General features: G+C 43.3%; 1 protein-coding gene across 1 annotated transcript in view; it reads left to right on the plus strand.

Annotated features, from left to right (window-relative positions):
• The window catches only part of GALK2 (galactokinase 2), a 374,056-nt gene that overhangs the window by 248,224 nt on the left and 101,862 nt on the right, over positions 1-23,970 (plus strand). The window contains exon 7 of the mRNA XM_075345810.1: positions 2,668-2,820. Coding sequence (XP_075201925.1) covers positions 2,668-2,820 — 153 coding nt within the window. The remainder of the gene's footprint in view (positions 1-2,667; positions 2,821-23,970) is intronic.

Consider the following 23,970-nt stretch of genomic DNA (forward strand, 5'->3'; position numbering starts at 1 on the left):
GCATAAATGAGTACACCACCTTTAAAAAGTAAGATATTAATCAATATCTCGCTAAACACAAGAACAATTTTCAAAACTTTGACAAGACTGAGTTTCATATAACATTTTTCCCACCCATAACATGAAAGTATGGTTAATATTATAATTTTCATTACACAATCTTTAGTTTTACTCACATTAATTGGTTCAAAAATTAATACACCCCACATAAAAAAGACTACATCCAGAGTTACCGTATGTATGACCTCCATGATTTTTAAAGTCAGCACCAAGTCTTTTGGGCATGAAATGAACAAATTGGCGACATATTGCAACTTTTTTTAATTTTTTAAGAATGACCACATTTAGATCTTAGATGCTGTGTAGAGAGTGATGCTAAGTTTCAGGCTGCAGTCTTCATTCTTTTTCACACCCCTAGTAATATGTAGTTTGCAAACTACAGACTTTGCTTGTGTGTCCCTCACGGTAATACATGCTGGATGTCAGGGCTCTGTATCCAGGTTACTGCTGCATTCGCTAGCTCTTATGCATTAGTACAGCTTCATTCCTGGATTGATTTTTCCTTTTGCAGCTCCTCATGAAAGCACATGTACTTTCTTCCCTATTTACTACATATATGGCCTTCCCTCACTGATAACTTCAAAGAATCCTTGTCCCTAACCTTCTCAACAATGTGCTGTGTACTTCCTCCATGTAGCTCCACTATTGAACAGTAGGGTGAGAGCAGGGAGCCTTCAGAGACAGGAGTATTGATTTGATGAATTAGTGTCAGATTTGGCAAATCAACTAGCTGGGTAAAGGACTTACACACTGTGTAACAGCAAAATGGTAAGAATTTGAAATGAAGACTAGTTAGAAAGTTACTTTATTTTTCCTTTTAGGAAGTGAAAAAAACAATTACAGATATCAGTTGATCGGGTTATATATTCGTTAAGTGCTGGGATTTGGAGAACACAACCATTACCTGGCAAATCTATATATATATATATATATATATATATATATATATATGTATAATTGCCTTATTCTGTCTGTCTTGCTCCAAAATGACGTCCCTACAGTGACAACCGTCACATTGGCCGCTCGGCTCTGCCTGGCCACGCCCCCCACGCATTGGCCCCTTGGCTCGGCCACGTCCCCTCGCACACTGTGCCTGCTCGGCCACGCCCCCCACACACTGTGCAGCTTGGCCACACCCCCCGCACACTGTGCCCACTCGGCCACGCTCCCCAGCACACTATGCCCGCTCGGCCACGCACCCCCGCACATGATGCCCGCTCGGCCACGCCCCCCGCACACGGTGCCCGCTCGGTGACGCCCCCCACACACTGTGCCCGCTTGGCCACGCCCCCCACACACATTGGGCACCTATACCACCTCCCCCCCAGGACTACTGCACCTATTAGACACCTCCCCCCAGGACTACTCCACCTATTAGACACCTCCCCCCAGGACTACTCCACCTATTAGACATCTCCCCACAGGACTACTCCTCCTATTAGACACCTCTCCCCCAGGACTACTCCACCCATTAGACACCTCCCCCCAGGACTACTCCACCTATTAGACTCCTCTCCCCCCAGGACTTCTCCTCCTATTAGACTCCTCCCCCCAGGACTACTCCTCCTATTAGACTCCTCCCCCCAGGACTACTCCACCTATTAGACTCCTCTCCCCCCAGGGCAGCTCCTCCTATTATCCTCCTCTCCTCCCAGGACTACTCCTCCTATTATCTTCCTCTCCCCCCAGGACCACTCCTCCTATTATCCTTCTCTCTCCCCAGGACTACTCCTCCTATTATCCTTCTCTCTCCCCAGGACTACTACTCCTATTATCCTCCTCTCTCCCCAGGACTACTCCTCCTATTATACTCCCCTCCCCCCAGGACTACTCCTCCTATTATCCTCCTCTCTCCCCAGGACTACTCCTCCTATTATACTCCTTTCTCCCCAGGACTACTCCTCCTATTATACTCCTTTCCCCCCAGGACTACTCCTCCTATTATACTCCTCTCCCCCCAGGACTACTCATATTATCCTCCTCTCTCCCCAGGACTACTCCCCCTATTATCCTCATCTCCCCCCAGGACAACTCCTCCTATTATCCTCCTCTCCCCCCAGGACTACTCCTCCTATTATCCTCCTCTCTCCCCAGGACTACTCCTCATATTATCCTTCTCTCTCCACAGGACTACTCCTCCTATTATCCTTCTCTCTCCCCAGGACTACTCCTCCTATTATCCTTCTCTCTCCCCAGGACTACTCCTCCAACACACACACTGCACAAAACATACCTTCCCTCAAAACACACACACACCCCACACAAACCGCGCAACACACACAGCGCCACACACACAACACTGCAGACACACAGCGCTCCACACACAACGCAACACACAAACACCGCTCTCACACACCCCCACACCCAGACAACACCCAGAACATTTACAGCGCCCTACACAAACACTTGGTAACTACACACAACAACATCTATATATATAACAAAAATCATACATTAACTACACAATAAATTCTAGAATACCCGATGCGTTAGAATCGGGCCACCTTCTAGTATTCATAATAAACTATTAGGAAGATCATTGTATTGTTTGCCCAGGGTTAGACAACATTAACTGTACTATAATATTCTATTTGTTTTCCTCCACAGGCAAAGTTGATAGAGTTTGGCCCTCTTCGAGCAACGGATGTAAAACTTCCACCTGGAGCTGTTTTTGTGATTGCTAATAGTTGTGTTGAAATGAACAAAGCTGCTACCGCTCATTTCAACATCAGAGTTGTGGAGTGTCGGCTTGCCACCAAGGTATAGTATCTGCCATTCATCATTTTGAAAACTATTGAAAAGGTAGCCTGCATAAGTAGTGAGTACAGAACCATTACATTCTATAGTGTAAACTAAGAGCTAATAGTATATTGTGAAGACAAAACCATATATTTCACTGCAGAGAATACCATACCACTCAAATAACACAATCCGAACCATCTATCTGATTCCTAGATGAAGAACTCTAGAGAAAAAAATCAACTTTAATATGGAAGCACTCAAATCCACTTTGGTATTCTACTTTTTTCTTTAAAGGGGTTTTCCCATGAATACACGAGTTCATTTTAAAGTCGATTTTAATCAATAAATCTTACAATAATAATAATTTCCACAATTGGATGTGTTTAAAAAAAAAAAAATGTCGTGCGGAGATAAATATATGTGTCTCTGCTATGTTCTGTGTAATGACCGTGTCTGAAAGTACAGGAACCTGGTCTGATCACATCTCCTGGGCAGGAGAGGGCACAAAATAGACTTTACAAATATTACAGCACACAATCACAGCTGATTCTTTTTGTGAGGTAAAACATTTCCCTACCTATTTTTAAAATTGTGCTGTAATGTCTGTATGCTTTTTTACTTCCCTGTACGGTCAGACACAGTCATTACACAGTACATAGCAGGGGCAAATATATAAGATTATCTAAGCTTAGGATTTTTTTTTTTTTTAAACATCCAATTGTGGAAATTATTATTATTCCAAGATCTATTGATCAAACTGAACTTAGTTCATGGGACAACCCCTTTCAGGGTCATACTTATGTTTTTACAGTGGTGTAGGCATAGAGACAGTGTAAAATTAAAGGGTGGCCTCCATCTCCAACATCCTATTCCAATATATAGTAGGTGTAATGGGAATAATATAACCAAATATCACCAATTAGAATTTTAGTACAGTACTGCAGCTTAGGAATTCATGATTATGTCCACTCATATAGTGACAGTAAGTTGCTATGTTACTAGTGGTCATAACCATGAATATCTAAGCTACTGCAATGCCCTGAACTTGAGGTAAGCAACATAGGTTATTATTATTATTTATTATTATTATAGCACCATTTATTCCATGGTACTTTACATGTGAAAAGGGGGGCATACATTGACAAGTACAATAATCATGAACACTACAAGGCACAGACTGGTACAGAAGAGAGGACCCTGCCAGTGAGGGCTCACAATCTCCAAGAGATGGGTGAGCATGCAGTAGGTGAGCTCATCAGGAGAACTATACTACATTTCTAATTGGAGGTATTTGCTAATATTATTATTATTATTACACCTACTACATATTGGGATAGGATCTTAGAATAACCCTTAAAACAAGTTTGCAATTAATTTGTTTTTCTATTTGCACCATTGTGCTACTACTAAAGTTTTTCACTTATTGTTTACACTTCATTGCCCTGGAGACCAGCCAATGCTCCTTAAGCGTGGTCGCACATCCACGTTAGCAAAATTTCAATACTCACTGAGGCAGGTTACATTCATTACTGAAGAAAGCTCCTGGATATGTAATCCGCCAGCAGCAGTTCTATATTTCTAATCATCAACCTCTGGATGCTGCTGGGAAGGCAGAGCAGCTCAGTCACATCCCCTTACATCTTCTATCACAAGTTACATGCTAGCTGGTGTGTTACAAGGAGGATCGTGGCAGCCATGCATTCCACAGTTGGTTGTCACAATCCTGTATTTCTGATGATGGACAGGTAGACAGTGCCGACTTACATAGGAGCATCGGAAATGCATGACCACGTGTCAGTTACAGGATCATGCTGCTGGCCTGAGCTGTCATTCAAAGAGGAGCCCACACCCCTAGCAAATAAGAAGGTTGGGAGGCTGTGCAGTGGTGCGTTGTGCAGAACAGGTTTTGTGGCAAACCTTTCAAATGACTACTACTGTACAATGATCCCTCTAGGAATCAGTTTTCTCATTTTACTGTATACTTTGTGTATTTTTAGCAACTTTCCTTTGTATTGTGTATGATTGTTGTTTTTTCTAATAAGGGCTATTCACCTTAAATTAGCAGCTCTTAGATTATTCTCACAAGCTGTAATTTAGCATTGCTGATTTCACACTTATAACATCTAAAATGTGTTGCATTAAGAAATATGCTATTATTTGCCGGTTTGAAACGCATAAGGTCATTATGCTTTTAAAATTATCAAATGTCATTTTTAATCCATCTATTGTGGTCAAGTTGTTGGATCCCTTCTTACAATTAGATAGTTATTATTGTTCACGGTGTGTAGCCTAATCCCTGCTGCCGTCAAGATATAAAGCACGCTGTAGTAGTGAGGTGAGCGAAACCATTTTTTACTTTCTTACTCAAATACAATTCAAGCTCAAAATGAGTTGGCTAGTATGTGAAAATTAAGGGAAATCATGTAATTAGAATAATAGGTAGCAGTGAAATCACAGCATGTTTCCAGTTTTGTTTACTTTATCACTTCTGCTTGTCTTTTTGGGAGTTGGAGATGATAAATGTAAGGGATATTGGATTGTTGTTAAATGCTCATAAAACTCTTAAGGGGGCTTTACACGCTACGATATTGTTAATGTTTTATCGTCGGGGTCACGTCGTTAGTGACACACATCCGGCGTCATTAACGATATCGCAGCGTGTTATACTTTTATGCGACCTAAAACGATCGCAAAAGCGGCCAAAATCGTTTGCTGCGGAGAGGTCGTCCTAAAACAAAAAAATCGTTCTCTTCTAATTAACGATGTTGTTCCTCGTTCCTGCGGCAGCACACATCGCTGTGTGTGACACCGCAGGAGCGGAGAAACATCTCCTTACCTGCCTCCACCGGCAATGCGGAAGGATAGGTGGGCGGGATGTTTACGTCCCACTCATCTCTGCCCCTCCGCTTCTATTGGACGCCTGCCGTGTGACGTCGCTGTGACGCTGCACAACCAGTCCCCTTAGAAAGGAGGCGGATCGCCGGCCAGAGCAACGTTGCAAGACAGGCAAGTCCATGTGACGGTGGTGCGCGATTTCGTGCGCGATGGGCAGCGATTTGCCCGTGTTGCATAAACAATGGGGGCGGGTACGCACGCTAGCGATATCTGTACCGATATCGCAGTGTGTAAAGCCCGCTTTACTCTTACTACAGGTAATTCTACTGTTACTAAAAGTCCAATGGGCCCCAGTGCAAAATTTAAACATGGACCCCCACTTACATGTTGATCAGATGTATTATCCCATGTAAAACACTAAATCTTATATAAGACATAAATGCAGTCCCCCATAATGTCCCCCATCCTGTACTAGTGTCACCCATCCTGGGTTCCTTCCTGGTATATTGTCCACCATTCTGTGCCAGTAAAAGTGTTCCCTATTTGTGCCCCCCATTTTAGGCTCCTACCATTAATATACGACTCCCATCCTGGCATAATATTCCAGCTCCTGGGTTCATCCTGTAATAATGCTCCCCTTTTTGTCTCTATTCTCTAACATATAAAAAAAACATTCTTCTTACCTTCCTCCACTCTCACAACGCGCGGACTCTTCTTCTATAGCCAGCACAGATGCCAACAGCTCATGTGTCGTTGTGCCTGCTATGGGCAACGCATGACATAACTGATATGCACCGCCTGTGGCATCATTTGTCATCCATGTACAGTCTCTTCTTTTTTTTACTCAGCAGCTATTAATCATTTACAGGACCATTTACAGTTTCCTATGCTACAGAATTGTAATGTATCTGTAAACATTGGATGCCATACTCTTACATCCATAGACTTGATTGTGTGAATCTCATCTGAGCCAAAATGCAGCATGCTGTGATTTTTTCCACACTTTGATTAGATGTGAGAAAACATATGTTCATCTGTACTACCTCATTGAAAAACATGGGCCAGTGTGCCATGCGATAAAAAATTCAGATAGCACTTGTCCGATTTATATGGTCGACTGAATGAACCCTTTGTCTAATCTACTAGTTGGCTTACTTTTTTCAACTAAGTTATTCCAAATTGAGGAGCAAAGCTGACTCACCGAATTGTGATTTGAGCCATACCCTTTTCTGCACCCACTTCTTGGTGGGCCATGACCCTTGTTGAGCATGTTTAAAAATGTGTCTAAAACAGATGATGAGGAGACAATCAAGCAAATTACGACAGAATTCTGACATCAGTTACACAAGAAAATATCCTTTCATGACTTTCACCATGGTTTTTATATGTTTTAGATGATGTCTATGCCTTAGTTAACAAAGGGTATGGCCTTGCTAAAAACAGTCATAGCTTATCATGCCAGAATTGTGATACATATTAAGCCAAATAAAACCTGGTGTATACGTAGACAAGATGGCCTTAAAATATGTCAGATTTATCAAGCACCATGACTCGCTATGATAAATGGTAGCTCACTTTAACACATTTTACAACTGTCTAGTCTAAAACCTGCTTTACACGTTGTAATTTCGCATACGATATCGTATGCGATTTGCAACGCCCCCATCGTATGTGTGGCACGTTCAATTTGTTGAACGTGCCGCACAAACGATTAACCCCCGTCACACGTACTTACCTTCCATACGACCTCGCTGTGGGCGGCGAACGTCCACTTCCTGGAGTGGGAGGGACGTTCGGCGTCACATCAACGTCACGCGGCAGCCGGCCAATAGAAGCGGAGGGGCGGAGCTGAGCAGCACGTAAACATCCCGCTCACATCCTTCCTTCCGCATTGCTGGCCGGGAGCCGCAGGACGTAGGTAAGATCTGTTCATCGTTCCCGGGTTGTCACACACTGCAATGTGTGCTACCCCTGGTACGATGAACAACCCGACGTGCAATTCTAGAGAAAGGTACGATGTGTATGCGATGAGCGTTTTAACTTTCAATCGCAATCGCACATACCTGTCACACACTGCAGTGTAACTTACGATGCCGGATGTGCGGATGTGCGTCACTTACGACGTGACCCCGCCGACACATTGTAAGATACATTGCAGCGTGTAAAGCGGGCTTACACGCTGCATCTAAGAATAGAAGGGGAATGGAAGAAAGCTCACCCATACATCCTATAGATCCTCAAGTGCACGGAAAGTGGCTGGCATCCACAAGTGAACAATAAATTGAAGAAATTCCAGCATCCAATCTTCCATTCCATTGGAACATGTCCTAACTAGTAGGCATATGAACATGCAATGAACACACATTCTAGAGAATGATAAAATCATCACACATGAACAGAAAAAAGACCAAATCAGGTGATTATCATTTTCATATGGATATGTGGCAGAACCTCCGTTTCATTTGAAAATTAGAAACAACCGCAAATACATAAACAATTGTAACTCTCCAAGATATTTACATCTCGTGCCAAAGTTACATATATTTAGTGTCAAATCTATTTTTATTAATTTTTTAAAACAGAAGAAACATAACATACATTTGTAAACTGGCAGAGTTGGCACCACACATCCGATACTGAACTGACGTAGGTCTTAAGGGAGCTTTACACACAATGACATCGCTAACAAGATGTCGTTGGGGTCATGGAATTGGTGACGCACATCCGGCCTCATTAGCGACGTTGTTGCGTGTGACACGTACGAGTGACTGCTAACGATGTAAAATACTCACCAAATCGTTAATTGTTGACATGTCGTCCATTTCCCAAATGTCGTTGCTGCTTTTGGACGCAGGTTGTTCGTCCTTCCTGAGGTAGCACACATCGCTACATGTGATACCCCAGGAATGACGAACAGCCCTGTACCTGCGTCCTCCGGCAATGAGGTGGGCGTGTATTTCATGCGGCTGCTCTCCGCCCCTCCGCTTCTATTGGATGCCTGCCGTGTGACGTCGCTGTGACGCCGCACGAACCGCCCCCTTAGAAAAGAGGCTGTTCGCCGGCCATAGCAATGTCGCTGGGAAGGTAAGTATGTGTGATGGGTGCTAGTGATATTGTGCACCACGGGCTCGTGACGCACAAACGAAGGGGGCGGGTGCAATTGGCAGCAATATCGCTAGTGATGTCGCTGCGTGTAAAGTGGAATTTAGGGCTGGTCAACGGCGATCCGGTCAAAGTTGCATATATTTAGAACTTAACCACCAAAATATATTATACATTCCTTAAATGAATATCCTAGTAGTCTCTCAGGAAAAATAATGCCCATTAAGACATTGATTACAGTGGAAGTAAACTATTTATTTTAGAACAACTCTATGAGTAAAGAACATAGCATTAAAGCATATATCAATTGTGGCACCACACACGCCTATATGGCAACATGCAAAAAATATAACAAATATTGAATAGGGTGCACAACACAGACTATGAGGCTTTTGCGCCTAATAATTACAGTATTGATACATCTTCTTGAATAAATGGGGTGTAAGGCATGGAAGACAGTTTATTGACGCACAGTAGGCCAGATTTCTGGGTTATGTAGCTTAGTAAAGCAGTCCCATTATTTTCTAATGATAGTATAGTCTAAAGCCTGCTTTACAAGTTACGATTCTGCATACGATATCGTATGCGATCGTAACCGCCCCCCATGGTATGTGCGGCACGTTCAATTTTGTTGAATGTGCCACACAAACGATTAACCCCCGTCACACGTACTTACCTGTCCATACGACCTCGATGTGCGCGGCGAACATCCACTTCCTGGAGTTGGAGGGACGTTCGGCGTCACATCGACGTCACGCGGCAGCCGGCCAATAGAAGCGGAGGGGCGGAGGTGAGCGGGACGTAAACATCCCGCCCACCTCTTTCCTTCCGCATTGCTGGCTGTGAGCCACAGGACACAGGTAAGATCTGTTCATCGTTCCCGGGGTGTCACACACTGCGATGTGTGCTACCCCCGGTACGATGAACAACCTGACGTTCAATTCATGAGGAATGAACGACATGCGTGCGATGAACGTTTTACCGTTCATTCGCAATCGCACGTAGCTGTTACACACTACAATGTACCTTACGATGCCGGATGTGCGTCACTTACGACGTGACCCCGCCGACACATTGTAAGATATATTGTAGTGTGTAAAGCGGGCTTAAGGCTTTGCTCACATGTTTTATCCATTCATCAGTGGTTCTGTTGGGGCTTACATTTGAAGCCCTAAAAAAAAAAGAATCTGACGGTTGTGCTGACAAGGCCTTTGACTTGAATGGTTCAGACGGAGTCACTATATGCCCTGTCGGACATAATTTTTGTATGTATCCTAAGCCTATTTGAGGTGGGCACCAAAATGCATTCCACAACATTTTTGTGCCTGTCTCAAGTAATTGGATACTGCCAAAAATACTGTCTGTCAGAGCTTAAAGTGACTCTGTCTGCATCACTGCAGTTAATGGGTCGTCAGCACAATTATACGAATCCCATTTTTTCGCGGCTTCAGACATAAGTCCCAATGGAGCCATTGATATGATGGTAAACTATGATGTGAACCTGGCCTGCAATTCTGTCAGATTGTTGATTGTGTATTTTAATAAATTTGGGGCAATTTACTCCAGTAATCTTTTTTTTTTTTACACGACAATATTCTTTTCATAAACATGTCAAACCTGCCTCCCCGGCCACACTTTGTCAGAAATGGAGGCTCAATGTTTGAGAAGCAATATTCGATATGGTGTATGTAGCAGCTCAAAATGTTCCAAAAGTTAGAAGGCAGAAGTGTACCGCTTTGATATCACGGTATTAGAGTATAGGATATATATATTAATACTTCCAAAAGTGTATCATTGGGGTATTTATCAACACTCATCTTCCCACAGATTACCCCAGCATTTTCAGTTGGAACAGCTTAGCTCACTTTGATCTCAATACTGTTTTGGACACAGTAAATATAATTTGTATTGTTTAAACGAGGTTTGCTGTTTTTATGGGGACAGGAAACCAAAATGTATGCAGCACACACATATGCCATGCAATGTTTCCAAGAAATGCCACAAGCAGGTAATTGGACTGTGTAAACATGTTACGTTATATTTTGAAGATAATTGAAGGTCAATTATGTCCTTTATATATTTAGTCATGTTGTAAATGTATAATATTTATCCATGGGTTAAGAGAGAGATTTACTTGGTGTTGGAGCTTTTACTTATCCTTTTATTTGTGTCTTTTTTTGTGCCAAAGAAACACATTGCTTCTTGCCTGAAGGAAGCAGCTGAGCAAGGAAATAATCACTGAACTGTATTGTTGTGCCTTCATTCTACAGAGCACAAACATCCCATTTATTACCCTTATCTTTCATTGAGACCATCCTCATTTGTTCACAGCTCATTACAAGAATATACCCTGTTACATTTAGGACTTATTTTTGGCTAAAAAAGCATGTACTGCTGAACTGAGCGAAATATAGAGGCCTTGAGCTGTTTTCTTCTCTATATGTAGAATTATTTTGTAATAAGTTCTACTGTCTTTTAGGCAGAGGCACCATTTGGCATTGGATTTATTCTGTATCTGTTACTTTTTTTTTTTCTTTCTTCATCTTTCTTAAATAGTGATGGGCGGCCTCACAGATGCCCAGGATTAACGGGTTTAACCAGGTTTAAAAAAAAAAATGGGTTCCGTCCTGCAATTTATCCCAGATATCTGGCCAGACGCCAGTCCCCATATAAGTCTATGAGGATCAGAATCTGGCACTTAATAATGGTGGAGTAAGGGATAGGAGGATTGTAACAGGTACGTTATACTTACCGAACCTCTTGCGAAGCTGTAATGCTTCTTCCGGGTGCACACATTATCGCTCATACATATTCATTGCTTCCCCTGCCCACCAGCAGTCCTGGCGTCCCGAGCCTGTGTGATAGCGTGTCTGACTACTTGCAGTCACATACACTGTCTGCGGTTCTAGACTAATACCCAGCCACAGATAAAGCATATGGCTACAGGCTACAGCTCCCCAGCAACTAACCTGAGTGACATCACCACTGATCTGTGCTCAGTCTTTACCTGAAGTCCACAGCGGGTGGTCACGTTCCATGATTGCACGCAGTGACTTCAGATAGAGCAGAGATTAAATTGTTGTGGGACCTCGTGTGGATTACGTCAGACCTGCAGGAGTGTTTCAAATAAAGGATTTTTTCGGTGTTTGTGTTTATTTACTTTCTCTTACAGATTAGTAATGGGGGTCTCATAGATGCCTCCCATTACTAATTTAGGGCTTAATGGCAGCTGTGAGCTGCGATCAACCCCTTATTACTCCGATTGCCACAACACCAGGGCGATTGGGAAGAGCCAAGTAAAGTGCTGGGATTGACACATCTAATGGATGCCACAATTCTGGGCAGCTGCAGGCTGTTATTTTTAGGCTGGGGGGGGGGACAATTACTATGAGTCTCCCCAGCCTGAGAATACCAGCTCCTAGCTGTTGGGCTTTATCTTGGCTGGGTATCAAAATTAAGGGGGACCGCATGTCAGTTTTTTTAAATTATTTAAATAAATAATTATGAAAAAAAAGCCGCATGCTGTTCCTCTTATTTTGATACACAGCCAAGATATGCGCATGGCTGGGGGCTGCAGCCTATAGCTGTATGCTTTATCTGTGCAGGTATCATAATATGGGGGGACCCTACGCCAATTTATTAAATTTATTTTTACTGTATGATATAGGCATGCAGACAGGGTCTGTGATTGGAAGCATCAGACACGCTGTCACTCAGCGTGGGTGCGCTGTCTGACTGCAACCAATCACATACACTGGTGGGCGGGGGAAGCAGTGCATATGCATAAAGGATAATGCATGGCCCTGGAAGTAGAATGAGCAAACCTGGAAGCAGTTACAGCTGTAGGTGAGACTCGGTAAGTATAGCGCATTTGCTTTATTTTTTTTTTATTACCCGACTACCAGATCCGGATCAATACCGGAATTCCCTTAATATTCTGGGCCCAGCCCTCTGGTTCCTTTAAACCTGCCCGAGTCCAGACTTTTACAGTCCGGGTCCGCCTATCACTAGTATTAAGAGAAAGTGGACTATACAATTTGTTACACAAATTCTCCTGAGCTTACCAATACTTCACATGTGGTCGAAACCTAGTTTTTAGGCGCAGGGCAAAGTGACAGGGTCTTTTCTCTCCTGCAGAAGGTTGACCCAAGCAAGAGCCTCCCCACCGAGGTGTGACATGAGGAATGCCTCTTTGGCCCGGTCCAAAGAACAATGGTAGGCTAAAAGCTCAAAGTGCAGGGTGCACTGATTTATGAACCCTTGACATTGCTTGGAGTTGCCATCAAATTGTGGTAGAGCGGCAGGCGAGGCACGGGTGCTGTTGGTGCTGGAGCTGCAGGCTGGATGGATGCAGATGAGCCAGCTGAGTGTTCACTGTCCACAGAAAGTAATGAAAGTGATATACAACTGCCGTACAGTCCACTAGCTCTTAGTGAAAAGGCAGTATTTAGGAACTGTGAGAAGCATGGATTGATCTGCTGTCGGTAGATAAAAAATCCAGAATGCTGAGTAGTAAATGAAGGGTGCTTTATTCTATGCATTTCAAAGTGATAACCCCACTTCTTCTTCAATCCATGCTTCTCCCTGATTCCTATAAATTGCTACTTACATCTTTGTGACTCAATACAATTCTTGTGTTGCTTAGCTCAAACAAGTCTTTTGTTTGCAATCCTCAGTAGTGGCTTCTTGCAGCAATTTAACCATAAAGTCCTCCTTCTTCAAGTTACCTCTGGACAGTTGATCGTGAAATATGTCTGCCGCTTGATGCTTGTGCATAATTTATGAAGACTGTCATCTATGGTTTTGTAAATTTGCTGTTTCTAAGGCTGGTTACTCTGATGAACTTAACCTCTGCAGCAGAGGTAATTCTTATGAGCCTCATGAGAGCCAGTTTAATTGTAGTGATTGACTGACCTTCATGTCTTTAAAATATTGATAGACTGTCCTTTCATTTTACTCGGTTGAGTGGTTTTTACCACATTCTGCCTTAGAACAGTTTTGTATGGAACTGAGTAGCAACATTGCCTCTACAAAACACATCTGCTGGTCACAAACATTCTGCAGGCCAGTAATTTCACAAAATAACTCTTGACAAGAAAAAAAAGTTGTTTGATAGAAAACCAGGTGTGTATGACGCTGTCTTCGGAGTAAAAGAAAGAGACTTTGAGGAATGTAGGGCTTAACACATATTTCTATACTCCTCATTCCCATATGTGTCTCTTTGTGGTTTTGCTGCCTTCAGGCTGAATCTACATTGTACACATTCCAATAAGAGCAAAGAAAACTATAGAATGAACAAGTGTGTCCAAACTATTGGCAGGTATTATAGATACAGTCATATGAAAAAGTTTGGGCACCCCTATTAATGTTAACCTTTTTTCTTTATAACAATTTGGGGTTTTGCAACAGCTATTTCAGTTTCATATATCTAATAACTGATGGACTGAGTAATATTTCTGGATTGAAATGAGGTTTATTGTACTAACAGAAAATGTGCAATCCGCATTTAAACAAAATTTGACCGGTGCAAAAGAATGGGCACCTCAACATAAAAGTGACATTAATATTTTGTAGATCCTCCTTTTGCAAAAATCACAGCCTCTAGTCCAGTCATGGCGAACCTTTTACAGGCCGAGTGCCCAAACTGTAGCCCTAAACCCAATTTTTCCCCATCATGGCCCCATCCTGGTAAATGTCCTCCATCCTGGTAAATGTACCCCATTCTGGCATGTTCCCCCATGCTGGTAAATGCACCCCATCCTGACATATTGCCCATCCTTGTAAATGTTCCCCCATCCCGGCATGTACCCCATTCCTGGTAAATGTTCCCAATCCTGGTTAATTTACCCCCATCCAGGTAAATGTACCCCTTCCTGGTAAATGTACCCTATCGTGGCATGTTTCCTCCATCCTGGCATGCATGTTTCCTCCATCCTGGCATGCATGTTTCCTCCATCCTGGCATGCATGTTTCCTCCATCCTGGCATGTATGTTTCCTCCATCCTGGCATGCATGTTTCCTCCATCCTGCCATGCATGTTTCCTCCATCCTGCCATACATGTTTCCTCCATCCTGGCATGCATGTCTCCTCCATACTTGCATGTATGTTTCCTCCATCCCGGCATGCATGTTTCCTCCATCCTGGCATGCATGTTTTCTCCATCCTGGCATGCATTTTTCCTCCATCCTGGCATGCATGTTTCCTCCATCCTGGCATGCATGTTTCCTCCATACTGGCATGCATGTTTCCTCCACCCTGGCATGTATTTTTCCCCATCCTGCCATGCATGTTTCCACATCCTGGCATGCATGTTTCCTCCATCCTGGCATGCATGTTTCCTCCATCCTGGCATGCATGTTTCCCCATCCTGGCATGCATGTTTTCCCCCCATCCTGGCAAGCATGTTTCCTCCCCATCCTGGCATTCGTGTCATCCCCCCCATGCTGGCATGTGTGTTCTCCCACCCCATGCTGGCATGCGTGTTCTCCCACCCCATGCTGGCATGCGCGTTCCCCCTCCCCCACCCCATGCTGGCATGCGCGTTCCCCCTCCCCCACCCCATGCTTCCATGCGCATTCCCCCACCCCCACCCCATGCTGCCATGCGCGTTCCCCCACCCCCACCCCATGCTGCCATGCGCGTTTCCCCACCCCATGCTGCCATGCGCGTTCCCCCACCTCCACCTTATGCTGCCATGTGCGTTCCCCCACCCCCACCCCATGCTGCCATGTGCGTTCCCCCTCACCCACTTCATGCTGCCATGTGCGTTCCACCTCACCCACCCCATGCTGCCATGTGCGTTCCCCCACCCCATGCTGCCATGTGCGTTCCCCCACCCCATGCTGCCATGTGCGTTCCCCCTCACCCACCCCATGCTGCCATGTGCGTTCCCCCACCCCCACCCCCACCCCATGCTGCCATGTGCGTTCCCCCTCACCCACCCCATGCTGCCATGTGCGTTCCCCCACCCCATGCTGGCTATGCCCCCCCCATCCCCACCTTGTCACAGCCGCACACGAGTTATAAAAAAAAAAAGCAACAGACAACTTACCTTCCTGCACACGCTCCCCCGCTGCACGCTGCTGGGTCCTCATTTCCCACGCGGCCAGCAGATGACACCGGCGCCTCTCTGATGCTCCTCCGTCTCCTAGGCAGCACACCTGCAGCCTGGGGGAGGAGGAGTGTCAGAGCGGAGGAGAAATGTCTCCTCCGCTCCAACACAGATTTGATCTGCCGGCGCGACTGCACTAGCAGACCAAAGCTGCAGGATCGGGCGACAGCACGCGTGCCAGCAGAAGGGGCTCTGCGTGCCCCTGGTGGCACGCGTGCCATAGGTTCACCATCACTGCTCTAGTCGCTTTCTGTAGCTTTTAATGAGTTCCTGGATCCTGGATGAAGGTATATTTCACCATTCCTGTTTACAAAACAATTCCAGTTCAGTTAAGTTTGTTGGTCGCCGAGCATGGACAGCACGCTTCAAATCATCCCACAGATTTTCAATGATATTCAGGTCTGGGGACTGGGATGGCCATTCCAAAGCATTGTAATTGTTCCTCTGCATGAATGCCTGAGTAGATTTGGAGCGCTGTTTTGGATCATTGTCTTGCTGAAATATCCATCCCCTGCGTAACTTCAACTTCGTCACTGATTGTTGCACATTATTGTCAAGAATCTGCTGATACTGAGTTGAATCCATGCGACCCTCAACTTTAACAAGATTCCCGGTGCCGGCATTGGCCACACAGCCCCAAAGCATGATGGAACCTCCACCAAGTTTTACTGTGGGTAGCAAGTGCTTTTCTTGGAATGCCGTGGTTTTTTTCCTCCATGCAGAACGCCTTTTTGTATGACCAAACAACTCAATCTTTGTTTCATCAGTCCACAGGATCTTCTTCCAAATGTAACTGGCTTGTCCAAATGTGCTTTTGCATACCTCAGGCGACTCTGTTTGTGGCGTGCTTGCAGAAACGACTTATTTCGCATCACTCTCCCATACAGCTTCTCCTTGTGCAACGTGCGCTGTATTGTTGACCGATGCACATTGACACCATCTGCAGCAAGATGATGCTGCAGGTCTTTGGAAGTGGTCTGTGGATTGTCCTTGACTGTTCTCACCATTCTTCTTCTCTGCCTTTCTAATAATTTTTCTTGGCCTGCCACTTTTGGGCTTAACAAGAACTGTACCTGTGTTCTTCCATTTCCTTACTATGTTCCTCACAGTGGAAACTGACAGTTTAAATCTCTGAGACAACTTTTTGTATCCTTTCCCTGAACAACTATGTTGAATAATCTTTGTTTTCAGATCATTTGAGCGTTGTTTTGAGGAGCCCATGATGCCACTCTTCATAGGAGATTCAAATAGGAGAACAACTTGCAAGTGGTCACCGTAAATACCTTTTCTCATGATTGGATACACCTGCCTATGAAGTTCAAAGCTCAATGAGGTTACAAAACCAATTTAGTGCTTTAGTAACTCAGTAAAAAGTAGTTAGTGTTCAAATCAAGAAATTGATAAGGGTGCCCATACTTTTGCACCGGTCAAATTTTGTTTAAATGCGGATTGCACATTTTCTGTTAGTACAATAAACCTCATTTCAATCCAGAAATATTACTCAGTCCATCAGTTATTAGATATATGGAACTGAAATAGCTGTTGCAAAAACCCAAATTGTTATAAAGGTTATAAAAGGTTAACATAAATAGGGGTGCCCAAACTTTTTCATATGACTTTAATATTAAACTTCTGTTTCCAAGGTTCAATATAGACAGTCAAATGCTTGTGTTTTCATGTTTAGCTGGATGTAGTTTATCGTTTATTATAGTTATCACACTGTCTTGTTATACATAATTTTATTATTTTGTATCCATGTCTCCTAACTTCCTTCCTTTGTAGATTTATTTTTATTTCCTCTGGATTAATAGAAATTGCATAATTCGGTTTTGCAAACAGAATATGTCTGAAGTCTCAAGATTTTCTGCAAATTTTCTGCTTTACTCCTCCAGAATGACTAATGGCTGGCTCAAACTAACTTTTATCACAATAAATTTACTGCACAATTACTGTTTCATGAAATCTAAAGAAAACATTAGGATCTTAAGTAAAATGAGTTATCTCATATGGTTATTAAAACAATGATCAATAACATTTGATCAAGATAAAAACCATGGCATTTGTAAACATATGATCCTTAAATAACAAAAATAAAAGCTCATGGTGTTAGTCACTTGTTGAGCACATGTGTGTTTGAGGGAGTTTTAATGTTGACTGATTTTCTGTGTTCAAGATGTTTGTACTAAACGCTGTGATAATGATCCCACAATATTTTTGCTGCTGACACGGATTTCAAATGGTTGGATGCAGATGGCTTGCTGAAAGGTTTATGAGGTTATTTTATGAAACACAGCTACATGGGCTTTTTGGTAATTAAAGCACCACTCCAGCGTATTTTTTTTTTTGTACCATGGTCATTTAAATCTAATTCCCCTGGCCCCTGTCTCATATTCTTCTGCTGGCCTTTTCATCTGTTATCACCGTAGATCCTGTCGTGGTCCTTTGGATTATGACCTGCCAGCATCTCCAGTGTTTCCTGAAGAATGCCGGAGGTCACAACTCAATACAAGTGTATGAGAGCCTTGATCTGGACTCATTCTGGCTCTCATAGAGTTGGGAGTTTGTGACATAACTTCTGACTATCGGCTAGTCAGAAGTTATGGGCACAACATGATGTCTTGGGACCAGAGTGGAGCTGAATAAGCATGAAAATTACAAAAGGTAAGTATAATACCGGGGGCAGGGGGTTTAGATTTAAAGAGCCATTCCAGCACTGAAAACAAAATGCTGGAGTGGTGCTTTCATAAAATTTTGCTAATATATGGAGTGAAATATGTCTCATTGGAATCGCTATTTATATTTTAATTAGCCTTTTTTACCAGTAAGATACAACATCACTTTCTGATCAATGAGTTTCTGACTATCAGGATCCCAGAAAAGAAAAAGGTTGTAGCGCTATTTTAGCACATTTTACTGTAGATTAACCCCTTTACGACCTTGGACGTACCTATATGTCCAAGGTCATATCTGTTCCTTTAATGGGTGCTTATGCGGTGAGCCCTCATTATTCCCCACACGTCTGCTGATCTGATCAGCAGACATGTGCAGCTAACAGGCGCAGGTGGATTGGGGATCCACCCATGCCTGTTAATTATTTAGAACGCATTATCAAACCCTGACAGTGTTATCTAATGCACTCCGGTGAGGATCGCACTGTTCCCCACTGCCATCAGCGGCCCCGTGATGCAGTCATGGGGCACCGATGGGTTGTCATGACAGCCGGGGATCAGCTGATAAACCCCTGTTGCTGTCATGGCATGCTTCCTGTGAATGTCAGCAGAGCACTGGCATTCACAGAAGAACAGAATTTCTGCTGTTCAGAGTGATGCTCAGCAGAAGCAACCGGACAGTGCAGGCTTCAAGTCCCCAAGGGGACAAGTAAAATCAATAAAAAAATTGAAAAAAAAAGGTTCAAGTCATCCCACTTTGCCCTATCAAAAATAAAACAATAATAATAAAAAACAACACATATTTGGGATCGCCAATTACAGAAATGCCTGATCTAGCAAAATATAAAATCAATTCATTTGATCGGTAAAGGACTAGCGAGCAAAAAAAAATTTAAACGCCAAAATTACGTGTTTTTGGTTGCCGCAACATTGCATTAAAATGCAGTAACAGGCGATCAAAACATCACATCTATCCAAAAATGGTAATAGTAAAAACATCAGCTTAATATTCAAAAAGTAAGCCCTCACACAGCCCAGATCTCGAAAAAAAATGAGAATGCTACGAGTCTTGGAAAATGGCGATAGAAGTGCAATTCTTTTTATGACAAATTTCTGATTTTTTTTTTTTCATCACTTAAATAAAAGTAAAACTATACAAGTTGATATCTATGAACTCTTACCGACCTGGGGAATTATACTTCCAGGTCAGTTTTCCCATATAGTGAACATGGTAAATAGAACCCCCTCCCCCCCTCCCAAAATGTGCACTTTTTTTTGCAATCTCTCCGTATTTGGAATTCTTTTCCTGTTTCCCAATACAATATGTGGCAGAATGAATGGTGACATTCAAAAATACAACTCATCTCACAAAAAACAAGCCCTTATATGGCTATATTGACAGAAAATTAATAAAGCTATGGCCCTTGAAAAAAGGGAGAAGAAAAACGGAAACTCGCCGGATGATGAAGGGGTTAAAAATGAGAAAACCATCTTGAACAGTAACAGTCATTTTAATTTTTACTTCATAAATCAATGGTACAAATGCAAATAAGAAGCTTTTGTAATATATCTTATTATAGAAATCTGCTTCATTCTTCTCCAGGACTGATCAGTTCTTATCAAAATTCTAAGTAAAGACATATTATTACATTATTGAGATAGGAGATGGCAGTTGGTGCTCATAATATACTATTTACAAGGGTGGGGCTTTGACTCAAGTGCCTTCTTCTACCTTCTACCTTGTACCCCTTTAAAGGGAACCTGTCACATACAATATGCGTTCTGTCCTATCAGCAGACGCATGTGTGCCCTAATTACACCTCCCTACCTATCCCTCTGTTGTAAAATTGTGTAATATGAAAGTAATAAAAAAACCATTTTATTACTTACATATTTCCTATGTAAATATCAGAGCATTGTTCCATGGGCGTCACATCGCCCTGTGGGCGTGATACCATGGATTCACATGTGCGACGTCCCCCGTCGCATCTTCAGAATCCCGTGTGTGTGCACTTACGATTCCCGCAGCCTTTTCCGGTTGCTCGTTGTCAGTTTCAGATGCGCTCTGCGCATGATCAGAAGGGTCTGATCATGCGCAGAGCGCGCCTGAAGTCGGCGGGGGACCACCCGGAATAGGTTGTGGGAATGGTAAGTGCACGGGGAACGTCACACATGTGAATCCACAGGGGCGTAATACCATGGAAAGTATGCAAACGCCCACAGGGTGATGTGATGCCCATGGGGCGACGAGCTCTGCTATTTACAGAGTAGAGGGATGGGTAGGGAGGTGTAATTAGGGCACACGTGTCTGCTGATAGGTCAGAACCCATATTGTATGTGACAGGTTCCCTTTAAAGAGGACAAACCACCATGATTTTGCAATATGAACTAAAGGCAGTGCCATACTTGCACTAAGATGCTGAATCCAGGCATACCTGTTGTAGAAAGATCTGACGCTTGGTTGCAGAAATATCTTTAATCAAAGTTGCAGAAATGCACTGCACTTTGATTGCAGGTGCCTTTACCAGTGCGAGCATTGCAGTCCGATCTTAGTCAGACCAATTTATATGGTTCCCTGACTGAATTTTGGCCCTACTTAGTAATTTTCTGCTGTCAGTTAAGTGTTAATTCTTTCTTGAAATAAATAATAAAATTAATTGATTGTTAGGGACACACTTTCTTACAACCCTATTGAACAGACTGTGTTTTTGTATCCATAGATGGCTTATTCACAAATTCTTAATTCTGCGCTTGGTGCAAGGTGAAAACATGAGTTTTAAAAGCCTTCATGGAATTGTAGGAAAATATTTCCAAAGTGATCCAATTGTACCGCTGGTGTTTCTGTGCTCCTCGCTCCCCTCCCTGCAGGGACGCATGCTTACTCACTGCCGTGGCCGGCTCTCACCGCGCTACCTGGTTTTGCCTCGCCCAACCACATGGGTGCTACCTGCTTCCCCCTCCCGGGGCCTGTACACATGGCATAGATCCCCCGGGAGTGCTCCTAGGGCATGCGTATGCATCACTGCTCTTCACTCAAAAGGGCCAGCGTGCCATTTAATGTCGCTGAAAAGCACTTGGCACTTAAGACACTCTCCCACTAAGGGAGGTGCCTGATCAATGCTATTAGTTAGTGATTTGTTCCCTAGCCAGCTAGTTGTTAGGTATCCTTTTCTGACCTTGTCCTGCTGATACCTTGTACCTGTCCATCTTGCCCTGTTGGCACGTTGCACGTGTCTGTCCTGCCTTGTTGGTACCTTGTACCTGTCCATCCTGCCCTGTTGGTACCTCATACCTCTCTGTGCTCTCCTGATGGTACTTTGAACCTGTTTGTGCTACACTGTTGGGACCTCATACCTAACTGTCCTGCCCTGTTGGCACCTTGTACCTATCTGTCCTGCCCTGTTAATACCTTGTACCTGTCCGTTCTGACCTGTTGGTACCTTAGACATGTATGTCCTGTACTGTTGGTAAATTGTACCTGACCGCCCTGGCCATGACATCTGCCTCAGCCACTCTGGTGGTTCCAGCTTTACTAGGGACTGTGTCCATCTACTTCGGCTCTGTCATCTGTCTCAGTTACTCCGGTGGTTTCTGTCCTTGCTGGTGACTCTGCTTGTCCGTCCCGGACGTTCTGTCTGCCTCACCTATCCTGGTGGTCCCTGTCTACACTAGAGACTCAGGCTGTCAACACCTGCGTCCATTCCTGCCCTGGGGGTCAGCTGCCACAGTCCCGATCTCTGCCCTGGGAGTGGCACCTGGTGTCTGCCTCTCGGTGGGCATTTAGTCTTCCACTAAAGAGTAAGGCTGGGTCCCCCTGTGGTTGTGTGGGTCCACTTCAGCTCGCCACTTTACCATCTTCGGCGGTGAGCGGTTCACCAATCCAGTATTATTTAGCATCTTCAGCGGCGAGCGGTACACCAATCCAAGATTATTTAGCGCCTGTATAAAGGTATGATACATAGGATATGAATAACTCCTTAGCAGGCTGTCAGATTTAAATGAGTTTTCTCTTCATCATGAAATGGTAAAATTACAAGGTGCTTGTAAAAGAAGAAACTTTGCAATATCTCTTATTAAAAATGTTTTCCTTGTGGGTTCAATTCCGGGGGGATTCACAAAATAAAAAAAAATCATCTCCATTTCAAGAATTAAGGGATTTTTTATTTTATTGCATAGTTATTTCCCTGGATTACTGGCCTCCTTTCCAGGCATCCTAAGGAAGGAGCATGCTTGCAAGCTTTTTGCTAATACGTTTGAGTGTTGCTGCTCAGTTGGCCGTATCTGTGCATTCATACAGCTTCAATGCCACTGCACTCCTCTGATTCTCCAAAAACAAAACTGCCTCTATTTAAGGCACAATTTTTTGCATACTGTTATTTGCCCAGGTTATCAGTCATTTCTGCGGGTTTCGTATGCAGGGAGCACGCTTGCAAGCTCTTTGTCATAGAGCTTACAAGTGCTGCACCACAGTTGGCCAAATCAATTGGTCTATCCAGCTTCGATGCTCCTTTGCACTTCAGATTCTATAGAGATAAAGCTGTCTCTACTTGCAGCATGTAAGAGCATAGATATCGGGTCAGCAGCTTAACCATGCCCCTAACCTGAACTATCAATCATCAGGAGTGCATAGCCATATAGAACTGCAGTTTAGGAGCCTTCTAGCTCCCTGCCTTTTAAGAATACTCATGCACACTGTCAGTGAGTAAGAGTATATCTTTCAGTTGTTCACAAGTCCTAAATATCCTCTATGTTCTGAACAAAACAATTTGGGCCTGATTCATTACGATGGGTATATTCCACCTCATTCTTAACCCTTTAGCACCAGAGCCTGTTTTCATCTTCCTGACCAGGCAAATTTTACAATTCTCACCAATGTCACTTTATGTGGTAATAACTCTGGAATGCCTAAACACATCCCAGTAATTCAGAGAGGTTTTTCTTGTGACATGTCATACTTTATGTTCATAGTAAGTTTTGGTCGATATGATTTGCGTTTATTAAAGAAAAAAAAATTGACAAAAAATGTAAACATTTTGCAATTTTCAAACTTTGAATTGTTATGCCCTTAAACCATATAGTTATATTACACAAAATAGTTAATAAATAATATTTCAGTATGTCTACATTACATGAGCATAATTTTTTAAGCATTTTTTTAATTTGAAGTTAGAAGAGTTAGGTTTATCAGCAATTTCTCAATTTTCAACAAAATTTACAAAACCAATTTTTTTTAGGGACCACATCACATTGGAAGTGACTTTGAGGGACTTATGTGACAGAAAACACGCAAAAGTGACACCATTTTAAAAGCTGAACCCCTCAAAGAGTTCAAGAAGTTTATTAACTCTTAAGTCACAGGACTTATAGCAATGTGGAGGGAAAATAAAAAAAAAATGTCCAAGAAAAATATTGTTTTAGCTCAAAACTTTGCATCTTTACAAGGGTATCGG

This window comes from Anomaloglossus baeobatrachus, chromosome 4, assembly GCF_048569485.1.
Source record: "Anomaloglossus baeobatrachus isolate aAnoBae1 chromosome 4, aAnoBae1.hap1, whole genome shotgun sequence".
Lineage (NCBI taxonomy): Eukaryota > Metazoa > Chordata > Amphibia > Anura > Aromobatidae > Anomaloglossus > Anomaloglossus baeobatrachus.